Genomic DNA, 14,629 nt, shown 5'->3' on the forward strand with positions numbered 1-14,629 from the left:
GAGCATTTTATCATATAAAGGTGTACATTATGAGCCAATCTAGTTCATTTCAAGAATAAAGTGCATGCCTTAAGACAATCAAGTGTTAGTTAACAGATTTCACTGTTGTTTACTTATATCGGTAATCAATATGTAAATACTGTATTCAATTACTTTATATTGGTCTAATATAATGTTAAGAATATCTCAATTTAATATTGTGAACCTAAGTTAACCCTTGAAAGTAGATGGCTTTTTGTTCATAACAAACAGAAAGCAATATTAATTTTATTTCGTTATTCGGGGGAAAGGAAGCAGACAGTGCAGTTGATACTTTTTTACATGTTTTATGGGGGAGGGGGGGGGGTGTCTATTCAATGATAACTTAGATTACATGAAATAATTATAGTTCCTGTATCACATATTGTAGGCGTAGAAATTAAAACAAAATAGTTCTACTTTCAGTCTATTGATAATTAATTAAATGTATATTTTCAAAATGACAAAAATTAAAAAAGTAAAAAAAAAATGTCGTGGGAAAAGTATCATTATGTTCAAAGTGGTAATGAAATATCAAGTAAAACTTTTTACACATGTAGGGGGTAGGTTAAGATTTTTCCGACATGAAACATTTTCCAATTCGAACCAGCATTGAAACTACGTGCCTGAACGTTACGTGTGGATAAATTGAGAGTATAAACAGGTTAAACAAACAAAATGTACACAAGCAAAAAAAAAAATCAATCAAGGAGGGAGGGGGGGGGGGGTACGCCCGGCACGCCGGTGTTGGATCCGCCTTTAAATACATGTACGCACTAGATTGTTGATATTGATATCCTGGAAGTCATTATTTCAATAACCAGTAAGCATGGTGAGAACATTTCCTACAAAATCCAGCACGTGGAATCCATTTCACAATAAACCCGATGTTTATACATCGTAAATGCATTTATTAAATAAATCATTTTCTATGTTCTATGACACCCTGTTTATATTTTATTTTAATTTTTCCCTCCAGTTGAAACAATTAACAAGAATAAAATCAGCTATATTTTCTACGATCACTGCATTACATGTATGAGCCCCGTTCGAGAATATTTCACTTATGCGCACTTGTCAGATATCCGTGGATATATACTTATCATTTCTTAGCATAGATTAATATACTTTTTCGGATATCAATACAGAAGGATAACAAGCAAACGATGTGATTCTTGACAATCAAAGGGAAACACTTTTTTATCCTCCGCCATTCGTTACTTCTATATTATGTTTCTATATACCATTCATATAGGTCTGTCGATCTACAGTAATATTAAGAACATAAATTTAGAGGAGCAATTAGACACGACCCCCCCCCCCTCCCCCCACACACATCCGATATCATCACGCAAGTAGTAATTTATAACCCCGCCCAACCCCACAAAGTTTATTGTTTGTTTGTTTTTTTTTTTTACATTATGTAAATTATATTACATCCAACCTTTATTTAATCGCTATTAAGTACATAAAATGCTTTTACCCCTTTTACCCCTTTTTGACCATCTCGAGAAATGATGTGACCGAAATACATTTATGTGATGTATATGACTTTACGGGTATTTTTTATGGAACTCTTAAAAAAATCTAGCTGAAGTCATTGATAAAACATTTATGACAATCTAAATTATGTTCGGAACTGATCGACATTGCACATGTTTTATACTGAGAGGCGCATTGTTAAATATATTGTGATATTTTGCCAATTTAATTGCCTTCTATCTTGGAAACTTAGCCTCTAATTTTCACTCTGATAGCTAAAAAAAATCATGTCCTTGTACATGTAAATGGTCCATTTTCCCAACAGGCCAAATAGATCGGCGAAACCATTGTGACGTCAATTTTCAAAAATGACGTATATTGTTTTATAATGTTCAGCTTGGCATGAATATGGACACAAGCACTGGGTAAATAAATAAACTAGAAGTAAAATAATATTTATACAACAAGTGTAAATACTACATTTTTTTCTGCACTGCTACTTTTTTCAACCATCTAACGTCCAGATACAGTCTAACTCGGACCACTGTCGCTTAGTTATGGAGCGCGGAAGTAAGATGCTTTATAAATATACTAATATAGGCCCAATGTATCTGAATTCCAATAACGTGTAAAGAATTAATACAGACCAGATCTTCATAACATTGATATAATGATTTTTATCCTTTATATTAAAGGATTTTTAGCGATACGTGGCGAGGTATATATTCTCAGTATTATTTAGATCAAGCAAAACACCGCCGAATGCATGTGTATTGCATGCTGTAAAATGAACATATTTTTTAAAAAATAAACATGGTCCGCACAATATCACCATCGTAATTTTTTGCATATAAAATGCTTTCACTTGATATTTCATTTGTGAAAATTTCAAAGTGGTGATATAATGCGGACCTATCGAAAAATGCTTTTAAGTCCTTGATTTTTAACGATTTTTCCGGAAAAACGCATTCCGTGCATGATTTGACCACGAATAAACAGCATACAGGGACACATTCTCAAACTTTGGGTTTATTTTTTTAACAAGCATATATCCAACCTTTATTTCCAATGTAAAGTTTTGATTCAGCGTAAACTTTAATTTTAGAAATTCTCAGGGCCAAATATTATATCAAATGAACCTTGTCCTTTGTCATTCTTATTCGATAATTATGTGATTTATGTGCAATAAATGAACTTGTTATTTCTATTCGAAAACATATCATTCATATTCGAAAACATACGATTCCTATTCGATAATCTTGTTAAGAAGGAAGGAAGTGTATGTTTTCGAATGGGAATGGTATGGGTTTTTTTTTCAATAGGAATAACATGCTTATCGGCTATAAATCATTTAATTATGGAATAAAAATGACAAAATTATCGAATAGGAATCCAATTATCGTATATGAATCACATGTTTTCGAATAGGAAAAACAACTTATCGAAGAGGAATGAAAAATTATCGAATAAAAATAACATTTTTCGCATAAGAATAACAACTTATCGAATAGGAATCACATTTTATCGAATAGGAATGATATGTTCAAGAATAATAACAATATGATTAAAATCAGATCTTTGTTACGCTCCGAAATTCTGATAGTCGCTGTACAAAACAACTATCAGCATTTCGAAGCGTAATAAAGATCTGATTTTAATCAGATTGAGAATAAGAATAACAATTTTTTTTAATTTTATTTAGGAATAACAAAAAGGTATAAAAATGAAACGTTTTACATGCCATATATAGGCCTGGCCAATCCACCTCTAATAATGGCAGGTATTTGTATCAACACCAATGCGTAACTTTTAGTTACTTAAAAAAAAACACACCCGTGACCAACATTAACAAGTCATCGTTCGAAGTTTTTCAACACATACCTGCAATCAATCCCTTATTAACGTCCCAATTCCCTAACTGGGGGATGGAGCCAGTAGCAACTAGTGCCAACTTTGCCTTTGGAATATTACACTCGCATTCCATTTCAATTCTTATCAAGTCGCACACAGCCATTGTTTCCACTTTGTGAAACTATGCAATCGATTGTGACGTCAAAGAGACATAACTATGACGTCTCCTCTGATCTTTTCATTATGACGTATCTTTCGCGACCCAAAAAGTATAAAATAAATTCAAAAAAGAAAACTGGGTCCCGTTTAACAAAAGAACTTAATTGCGACTAAGACCAAAACTTAAGCTGACTGTAAAATCTGTCCAGATTAATTATTTTATGATAGCAAAATTATATCTTGGTCTAAGTCAAAGGTAAAACGGACCCCTGGTTACAATTGTCCTGCAATTACACCAGTCCTTCTTATAAAAGTTTCACCTTTTAAGGACACGCGCAACAAAGCTTGGAACTCTTTATTCCCCCGCTGTATAATTTAAGAACTTTAATAATTGATTATGCATAAATATGCGTCGAAAATCAATTTTCAAGGAAATATACCAGCTAAAACTATACTTTTGTTATTTTTCTTTAAATTACACAAAGATTTTTATCCTTTAATATCTTTTAAAATCATCTGCTATGAATGCTGATTTTTTTTTTCTTTTCCAAAACATCTCATATGGTACATGTACTATAATAAAAAATCAAGAACATCTTGGGAAAAAAATCAGTGGGGGGGGGGTTAGAAGTCCTCAGTGACATTCATCATTGCCATAATCAACAAAAATAAGCCATTTTGATTACTTCCGATTGGCCGTAAGTGCTACTTGTTATTTTGAACAACATTGCTTATTTGATGTTTTGTAAATCATGTAAATTTTCAGTAGTTTTTGGCATTAAGACCATTTTTTTCTGCACCTCTAGATACCCAATTTTAGGGATCAGTCCCTTTTTGTTGACATCACTTGAATGTTCATGTCCATTTCTGAACTTTTATCATATCCGATATATGTTTTATCAAAATGTTTACAGGTAAAGAGATATTGTAGAAAAAAAATTTTTCTCGATATGTCTTTTTTCGGACCATAGTGATTGTCGACGCTTTATTAGAAAACGTGCAGGCAAACTGAACCCCTCCAAATATCACTAAATCGCGAACCGGAAGTGATCAAAATAAAAAAAATATATATAATGTCTATATTATTTTGATGTTCTTTCAGATCTAAACATGCTTTCTTACAATTTGAATAATGAACGGAAAATTCCGGCACATCGAGGTTTTCGGTTTTATTACACTCAATCTAGATGGTTGAAACGCTTGCATCGAAATCTCAAAAGCGCTTGTTTGTCAAACTACTACGATGTTATTGTGTTGACAGTGAGTGAGTGACAATGTAGTATTAAAAAATGACAATTTTTGGCATTTTATCGAGAGTCAAAGCATAGTTTATCAAGGCCATGAGCGAAGTTTTAGCAATAGAGAGTGCTTCAGCGGATTTAAGCAGTGATGATGATGACGAACTTGCGTCCATTTTCTCCGATCCCGATGACGAAGAATTAACACCACGACGTCGAGGATTATCGTGTGGAATGGTCAGCAAGTCTAAGAGTGACTCCTTTTGTGACTGTCTGAAGAAAAAGAGAGAAAAGTTCTGTGTATGCGGTGAGGAAAATACAAGTAAGCGAAGATTTATAGATTACAGCAAGTTACAGTTTGTAGACAGAAAAAAAATAATAAATTGTCACTATCTTGAGAGTATACAGACTGTCAAGGTCTTTTAGATACAACATAGCATTTCTTTGTCTTGTATGAATACTGTAGCCTCATTTCATTGGCATAAATACATGGTATGAATGTATGTCATTTATCAAACACTTGATGATGGTATAATGTCATTTTTCATGCACTACTTTTCAGGATTTGAGTGGGTATGGGATGATGAATCCAAATCAGCAGCTAGCTGTATTAAAGATGATTTCCGTGAAGTGATGTTTCATATTGACTATAGTTGTGGTACTGCCGCAGTCCGTGGAACAATGCCAATGAAGAATGATCAGTACTTCTGGGAGATTAAGATGACAACACCAGTGTATGGGACTGATATGGTGAATATATCTATATTCAATCTTCATAGAAAAAAATATTTGCTTACCCAATACCCAAACATGGCATGATTCTAATTCATCAATTGTTATTTACATGTACCTTGTGCAAATTTTGTCTTCATCCTAATACTTCATGCTATTTCTATATAAGCTATATCAAGTAAAATGTTTGAACTAAGAAGAAGGTATTCAGCCATTTTTCTCTGCCATGGAATAACATTTATTTGCTGATTGTAAGACTGCTCTTTGTACAAGTCTGTGAGACTGGTTACAACATAACAATATTCTGTATATGATTCTGTCTCTATAGATGATTGGGGTGTGCACCGGTGACCTGGACCTGAACCACTGCCGACATATATTCTGCAGTATGATTGGTTTGGACAGTAATTCTTGGGGAATGTCTTACTCTGGACAGATCCAACACAAACAAATAAAAGAGTCCTATTCCAGCAAGTTTGGCCAGGGTGCCATTATAGGAGTCCATCTTGACATGTGGCATGGAACATTATCATTTTACAGAAATAGAAAACCATTAGGTATAAAAGACATTTTCTGCAATTGCCTAATTTTCTTTGATTTTGGATGTTACTATATATATTTACAGATCAATTTATTCAAACAAATGCTAATTGTCCTGAATGAGCTGAAAAAAAATTAATAATTTCTCTATAATTCATGTTTGAACTTGAGTTTGAACCAAACATTGTACAGACATGAGATAAAAATTTCCCTTTCTTTTCTCTGGGTTATATGGAATAAAGAAAAGATGATGTTTGAGCTTGGTCAGTAGACCAAGTGTTGTCCACTCAATATCTTGAGAACCCTTTGCTTGACACACATTAAACTTGGTACACTGGACTCCCCTGTGCTCAATCTTCTGAATAGTGTGTCACTTCTTGATGCTTATAAGATAAAAATATATTTACTTCTTCTTTGTAATTTTTTATTGGAAAAGTCCCAAAAAGGCCTTTGCATTATTTTTAATGATTTTATTATTCAAAAAGAAGATAAGGAAGAAAAACACAATTCATTATATGTATCAACACAGTGAGCTAATTTTAAAAGCACATACAGTTAAACTATAGTATCTCAAACATCCATGTCAGAATACCATGGAGATGTCAAAATGAAATGGGAGTTTTGATTCCATTGTATTAGAACAACAATATCTTAAAACCTCAGATACCTCGAAGCTTTTTCTCAGCCCCATCTAGTTCAAGATAACAAGGTTTAACTTTATTTTGTTTAAAAGAGTATATAGCTTTCCGTTTTCCTTGTGTTAGATTTCTGCCTTCATCTTAAAATTTTAGGGCCCAAATCAATGCCGATTGTTACTTCTTCTTTAAATGATATTTAATATGTTCAGTGGAAGAGCATGAAGTACGTAATTATTTAATTGTTATACACATTTTGTAGGAGTAGCATACCATGGACTTCAGGGGCGAATTCTGTATCCCATCGTGTCATCCACGGCCGCTAGGAGTGGGATGAAGGTGATCAGTAACAGTTCATTTCCCACCTCCCTACAATTCATGTGTTGTCAAATTATGCGTAAAGTCATACCCTCCCATTTAGATGTACTTAAAGAGGTCAGCCTTCCTCCAGGGTTGAGAGGGTTTCTGGAGAACAATGTTAGGTGGCTCCTCAAGCCGTGTCCTGCACAAAGTGCCAACAAAGAGAAACCCAAAAAGAGGCCAGCAGAGGAATCAGACTCGGAGGAAAAGCCCAATACAAGTACAAAAAGGTTAAAGATTTGATGAGGGGACCATTATTGTTTAGTTCAAAAACTTGAAAATTTTCTGTGGAACTAACCCAGAAAAAAAGGCATGCTATTGTGAACATCACTACAAAGAAATCATGCCAAGATTTCTCTTTTTGAATCGGGACTCAAAGTCATCAGTTAAAACTCAATATGTCATTCAAAATTTTTTGTATTTTAATCATTCTCATTGTCTATATGGAACAGTTTTATTATACAGTGTTATTGTACATGGCACTTCTTTGTACAAAGCAGTCTGAAGGAATTACTAGCTTAGTGTGAACACTAATGTTAAAAGTTTTTAATTCTTGCAACAATGTGCCATAGTCAAATATTTCTCAAAATAAGTTAAACATGTCAAAACTTTTAATATACTTACTATATTTCATCTGGTATAATTGTATGCTATACAACTGTACAACAAATGCTTTAGTCGTGTTAACCTTAAGGTTTTCCAGTACTGTTTAAGCACCTAAAAAATCAGCTTGATATTTCTATCAACACCTATTTCAGTGCAACTTCATATATTTTTTTTTATATTTTCACATAGATATAATCAGTTGTGGTATACATGTATTATTGTCATTATAAATACAAGGTGGAAAATAATGTCTCCTAGTGTTTTTCAATTGCATTTTCAGAATTTGTTAGCTGGTTTATTTTTTGTGGGATATATTTTTCAAATCATTACATATTTGTAGTTTTTCTGACCATCTATCATGATCATTGAAGCAAAGATGTTTCTACTGTGTTGCAACTAGTGCTACATTTTACAATTATTTTTAGTTAAATAAAACTGTATTAAATTTTACTTTGAAAATATTAGTTCTTCCTTGAGTGTTACCAAGAGAAAGAAAAACTATGTATGTTATCATTATCAAACGCTCCCAGGTCCAGATACGTGTAAGGGCTGCATTCAAGATCGCAGCTGCTGGATAGCTCTACCTTGACCTAAAATTGTGAGTGATATACTAGCACTGCTGCTATATACGAATAACAGACATTAATTCATACAATAGACCTAGATATCTATCCTAGCAGCTAGGCTAACTGCTACAGCTATTCTAGCTACTACAATCTTGAATGCAGCCCAGATTAACTAGGGCTTTAGATAACCCATTAGTTATAGTCTTTCAATCAAGTTGTCCTTTTATCCAAACTTAGGAAATCAAACTAATTACAGTTGAACCTTATTATCTTGAACTTGGAAAAACTTCAACATATTGAGAGGATAATATATAAGAGAAAAAGTGACTGGAACTGCCAAAATAAACGGATTTGACATATCCATGCTATTAGAGATATCGTTGTTTGAGATACCAAAGTTCAACTGTATCATATTTGATGATATAATACTATTCCTGTAAAGTTGAAATTTGATCTGTATCTTGAACACCAATATGTGGAATACCAGTGAAGTGTTGTGGCGAGGCCACGTACTGTCCCTTCTACAGTTTTTAAAACTTGTTTTTTGCAAATCTGTCAGAGTTCAGCCTACCCATGTTTGACTGGACTTTCTTTACTTTAAACCACTCCTCCCTTCGAGAGAAATAAACCGCATACCTATGTCTGTATTAATTACAGTATGCAAGATTACATTATCAGGAATATTCATGAATTTTGTCTCGATACATTTCTCACAAACTCTTTTCACAATTTATAAGCAACAAACCATTTCATGATTAAATTACCTTTATTATAGAAAGTGCAGATATCAATTACTAAATTTTGCAAGGTGAAGCTGTGAGAAAGCTCAATGCTATACATAATATTATAACAGTAACTTGATCTGAAGAGCCGTATCACATCAAGTTAACAGGCACATATCATCAGATCAAACGAGACGCTATTTAGAATAAGAAAACAAAGTAAGCATACAGGAGAAATTAAATCATGTTTCCAATTTTTATCTCGTATACAAACAGTAATATATTGCACAGATAAAAAAGTATCCTTCACATTATGCTCGTACAAGTCCATTATGCTGGCATTAAAAGTCATATCAATAAGATGACAGTGTAGTATAGCAAGTCTTAAAGAATATGATAGGGAAATGATGAAAGTATGCACTTGTCATTATACCATATAACAAACCATAAAACTGGACACAACAAAGGAAGGCAAATTAGCAACATAATATTGCTTATGGAGTTAATGGGATGTTTATAATTGAAATTAAATTAAAAGTAGCTCTATCTTGCAGTTACGGATCAATAATAGATCTTACCTGGGTATATCTTTTAATCATATAATTTGCTTATATATATATACACATGTATATATGCATAAAATTATTATACCTAACTCTTCCATAAAAAACGAGAAAAAAAAAACCCACAAAGAAACAAACCAAAAAAGCAAACAAACAAAATGAGACAACCAACAGTTTTTTCCATTTCCTTCAAAGACTTAGTCAAAAGACCTAAATTTTAAGTGATTTTACGTGTTCTTTAATGAAAAAGATTGAGACAAAAAGTAGCATATTATTTTTCCATGAAAAAATTTGCATCTAACTACTAAGATATTAAACCATTATAAATGTGGTGAATCTAAAGTATTTATCTTGTATCACTATCTCTTTCAACTAAAGTAAAGGTAAGCAGCCAGGAAGAAGCAAGGGTTAATTTTAGAGCCAGTGCTTTTGTGGTCAGTGCAAACAGGGTATAAAGTACCGAGTAACAAAAGTAAACACTAAATAACTTCACATGAAAAGCATCACAAGAAATATAACTTTTCTTCATAGAAACAAATAAAATCAATATTATATAAACATCTAGCAAAACATTGAATCAAAATATGCTACTCAACAACAATACAGATGTTTTAACTAAAGTTCAAAAACTCTTCTACTGGAATTTCCTCTGACAAAATAAGGCGAACATGCACTGAAGTCCTCTCATTCAAACTTCTGAAACAAACAAACACATAAACTAATGAACAAGCAAAGGAGAAGGACTCGAGTTGTTTATTTTTGGTAAAACTTTGCACTTTGGCAGCAGTCAATGTGAATAACTTGGCAAGGATACAGTTTAAAAAAAAAAAAGAGAAAAAAAAAACTCCTTTTCTTCTTAATCCTTTTTAAAACAAAATGGTGACGTTCATGAATAAAAATTATGAACAATAACCCAATAGGCCACAATGCTCACCTGAGTCCCTCTTTACTGGGTTTCAACAATTTTGAAAAATATAATATCAAACCATTTAAGAATGTGTAGGGAACTACATGTACCTGATGTAAGTATTCTTTATTTTTTGGATAGAAATACATGTACATGAAAAACTGTAACAAAGGAAATTGCCACAATATGTTTTACAATATGCCACAAACTTTGCTGCACTAGCTGATGATATTATCAAATCAGGGTTCCTTAAAAAAATTCCTAGTGTAAGCAAGATACAGTCAAACTTCATTATCTTGAACTTGATAGGACCAGGAAAATACTTAGAGATATCTGAGGATGTAAATGAGAATTTGAATGTTTTATGATCATGTGAAAAGTTAAGAGACAAACTGACAATTGACAAGCAGAAAACTTGCTTGAGTCATTGGCTCAGGTGAGCTAATAAAAGGCTAAATACAAAATATCTATATGAATAGACACTATGGTTTTCAATATATGTCCCAGTGATGAACATTGCATGAATGAAATTTCACTTCAACAATACTCATAAAAGAAGCTCACTATACAACTGTATAACACATAGTTCTGCTCAATTGGTGAATATTGGTGGTATCCCATTCAGAAATTCAGAAGTAAACTTTGTTGTACCATTCCCAGCATGTAAATATTTCTAATCTGCTGATATCTGTGGTGTTTCTTAAACTCATGTTAAAAAATCATTTTTTTTTCAAAAAATACCTAACACATAAAAAAAAAATGAATTCAATTTTCCTCAAAATGCTATTTTTTCAACTATCTGAGTTGAAAAATTATCATAAGGTACTGTTGAACAAACAGTGTCTTGAGAGTTATCATCACAAGAATTTAAAAAAAAAAAACAAGATGTGTTTGTGAAACACTGATGCCCCCATATGGCAGCTTGTGGTGAAGGTTAAAGTTTCTCAAATGCAAGTCAAACTCCATCTTGTCACAAGTGATACACATGATCCTGAAATGTGAAAGCCCTAGAACCAAACGTTCAAATGTTATGGCCAAGGTTAAAGTTTTCCACATGTAGGTCAAACTCCAAGGTCAAGGTCAAAGGGTCAAAGATGTTGGTATTCAAAGAAAGGTCTTGTCACAAGGATTACATATGTGAAGTATGAAAGCCCTAGCACCAACCGTTCAAATGTTATGGCCAAGGTTAAAGTTTTTCAAAAGTAAGTCAAACTCCAAGGTCAAAGGGACAAAGTTGTTGGTATCTAAAGTAAGGTCTTGTCACAAGGAATGCATATGTGAAGTGTGAAAGCCCTAACACCAACTGTTCAAAAATTATGGCCAAAGTTTAAGTTTTTTCAACAGTAGGTCAAACTCCAAGGTCAATGTCAAAAGGTCAGAGTTGTTGGTGTCCAAAGGAAGGTCTTGTCACAAGAAATACACATGTGAAGTATGAAAATCCTAGCACTAACTGTTCAAAAGTAATGGCCAAGGTTAATTTTTTTTCTTCAAAATTTAAGTAGGTCAAATTCCCAGGTTAACGTCAAAAGGTCAAATATGATGGTACCCAAAGAAAGGTCTCATCACAAGGAATACACATATGAAATATGAAAGCCATAGCTTCAACCAATCAAAAGTTATGGGAAGGTTAAAGTTTTTGTGGACAAACAGACAGACAGACAGACAGCTAGACAGACGGACGGACAGGGCAAAATCTATATGCCCCTGAATCTTCGATTACTGGGGCATAAAAAAAGCTACACATTATGCCAGTAAATGTAAAACATTAACATAATAATTAAATATTTAAAACATTAACATAATAATTAAATAATTAAAAACATTTAACATAATAAAAAATATTTAATGCATTAAAATCTGCTATGTACAGCTAAACTAAAAAAAACTAATGAGGTATCAAATTTCTTTACCTACAAATACAATCTCACAAGCAAAAGTGTCAAATTAACTTCCAATCAGAATTAAAAATGGAAAAGCAAGAAAAAATGAATACATTCAAAAAATTCAAATCTTATTCAAAGTCAATGCAAATCCAAGGTTTCCATCAAAACTAGAGTACTATGCAGCAAGTAGCAACTTCCATTTCTCTGTCAAGATGTAGTAATAATTAATATCAACTAAAGTTTCAGGAAAAATACAATACTAAAATGCTCCTTTCATTTAGAGTAAGTTTTTTTTTTTAGATTGTTTATTTGGATACATGTACATGTATTATCATGTGCTTATAATCATGCACGTTCATGAAATTCACCTGAGAAAGCATTATAGATAAATACCTGTTGAAAGAACTCGTAGATTGTGTACATTACATTACAGTGGAGGCAATAAGGAATAGAAGGAAAAATTGCTAAGGATCACTGGACTACCATCTTTGAGTCTCTAATCATGTACATGTATGTGCTTCTGCTTAGGATTTTACTTGGAGCCTTTAGCAAGCCAGGTCAATGCTCTACCAATTGAGCTAAAGGGTTAACCCACTAGCCCAAGCTAGTAGGAATAAAAAAAAACACATAATAATGTATACATGATAAAAGTATAATCTTTGCTATTCTATAAAGGGGAAGTAACTCTTCATTTTCTTGTGGTGTAACGCATAGAAAACATAAATAATGGCTACCTTTTACATTTGCATTACATTTTTGGGGTTACTACATGGCACTCTCCTGGTATTAAAATAAAGTTGAGAATATAGTCAGCATTGTTTCTTAAAAATTATTGATCAAAGAGACATACAAATGGTAATGATGAAATCAGAAATACATGAAACTGGAAGACCTTGCAAAGCTATGAAACTGATATGTACAATGCACAACTAAAATATTTTAAGTACGCTACAAAGAATTTCCTTGAACTATGACATAAAATGTATGTATATAGGACTTTCCTATTACATTTAAAAATTTGCATTATAGTAATAAGACTAAATTAATATATGTCTCATTTTCAGGTAATTTGGCACAAATCTGGGCAAAACAATACTATAAACAAAATACATATAGCAAACAACCAAGATCTTAATGCACAACATTACATATCAATACAACAATATATCATACATATATCATAAAATACATAAATATACACATGGGGCTGATTTTCTAGATAAAATTCAAGACTGTACATGACATGCACTGTACAAGAAAACATGGTCACCCCATCAGTAACCTTTTACAGTATGTTGAGATTTCTTAGTATGCCAATATATCAGTAAGTTATATTTTATGCTGTATGATTTGAGTACAACAATGTTTATATGATGTATACTTACAAATGACCTTTAAACAAGCTGTAAGCAAGAAAACAAAAGGGGACAGACTGCTTCAGCATTGCTTTGTGAATATTAGCACCAGTGAAACTTTTCTATGAAAAATCCTGAACACATATTTCACATCAATTTCTCATAGGAAGAGCAAATCAGAGAAAAAAAATACAAAAAAGCTAGAGGAGTAATGAACTGAAGAAGATTGAACTAAAAGTCAGAACATATACATTCTGTTCTGTATATAACTAACAAAGCAGTGAATGATGGGAGTATTTCAGATAAACTTGTCTACTGAGACTAAATTTTATCACAGAAGCTATGGGGAGGATCTAAACATCCACACAAGTATTATCTCCTTCAGGTTCAGAATACACCACCATCCCCTCATCAACCATAGGGATGGGGCGCCCCTCCCCCTCAGGAGAGTGGATTGTGACCCGCACCTCTTTTGGGTTGGTCTCCTGCATTCTTGCCATGTCCTCCTCAGAAAATGTCCGCTCCTGTTGTGCTATGTGAAGAAAAGTTAGATCCTCCTCTGCACCATTTTCTGGGGTACTAGGTTCTGGGTCCATTTCCTCCTCCGTCATGGATTCTCCAAGGTCAATGTATGGGACTTCCTTAGTGGCCTTCAAAATCCTTTGACAGTAGGCATCTTCTAGGTTGTTGGGACTCTGCTCATGTTCTCTATAAATGTTAAATAATCAGTCTATACATTTAAGTTATGTGACCTTAACTATAAGTAAAAAATACTTCTAAAAAAAGATTCATAAATGCATAGCGTCTAGACAAATACACCTTATTTAAAACATTTTATTTATTAAAGCTCAACCCCCAAATATCTTAAATAATATTGTCATTGCAGATTTTTTTCATGATTTTTTTTTACATGAAAACTTACCTAATATAGACAAGACTATCACAGCTGGGTGTAACTGTGAAAGGAGTATTTATGTTTTATAAAATGACAGGGCTATCACAGCTGGGGTGT

At 32.9% G+C, this 14,629-nt stretch overlaps 2 protein-coding genes across 2 annotated transcripts in view; one reads left to right on the forward strand and one right to left on the reverse strand.

Moving 5' to 3' along the window:
• The first annotated feature begins 4,745 nt into the window (after window positions 1-4,745).
• LOC133190375 (SPRY domain-containing SOCS box protein 3-like) lies at window positions 4,746-8,071 on the forward strand. Its single transcript, XM_061325979.1, has 4 exons — window positions 4,746-5,070; window positions 5,311-5,498; window positions 5,809-6,037; window positions 6,918-8,071. The coding sequence occupies exons 1-4, from the start codon at window positions 4,851-4,853 to the stop codon at window positions 7,256-7,258; spliced, it is 978 nt and encodes a 325-aa protein (XP_061181963.1). The 5' UTR covers window positions 4,746-4,850; the 3' UTR covers window positions 7,259-8,071.
• Window positions 8,072-13,686: 5,615 nt separating this feature from the next.
• The window catches only part of LOC133190382 (uncharacterized), a 48,835-nt gene continuing 47,892 nt past the window's right edge, over window positions 13,687-14,629 (reverse strand). Inside the window, exon 34 of the mRNA XM_061325985.1 lies at window positions 13,687-14,325. Within this exon, the coding sequence (XP_061181969.1) occupies window positions 13,971-14,325 (355 nt within the window). The 3' untranslated portion in view covers window positions 13,687-13,970. The remainder of the gene's footprint in view (window positions 14,326-14,629) is intronic.

This window comes from Saccostrea echinata, unplaced genomic scaffold, assembly GCF_033153115.1.
Source record: "Saccostrea echinata isolate AGI-Se365-2 ecotype Australia unplaced genomic scaffold, CSIRO_AGI_Sech_v1 ptg000022l, whole genome shotgun sequence".
Classification (NCBI taxonomy): Eukaryota; Metazoa; Mollusca; class Bivalvia; order Ostreida; family Ostreidae; genus Saccostrea; species Saccostrea echinata.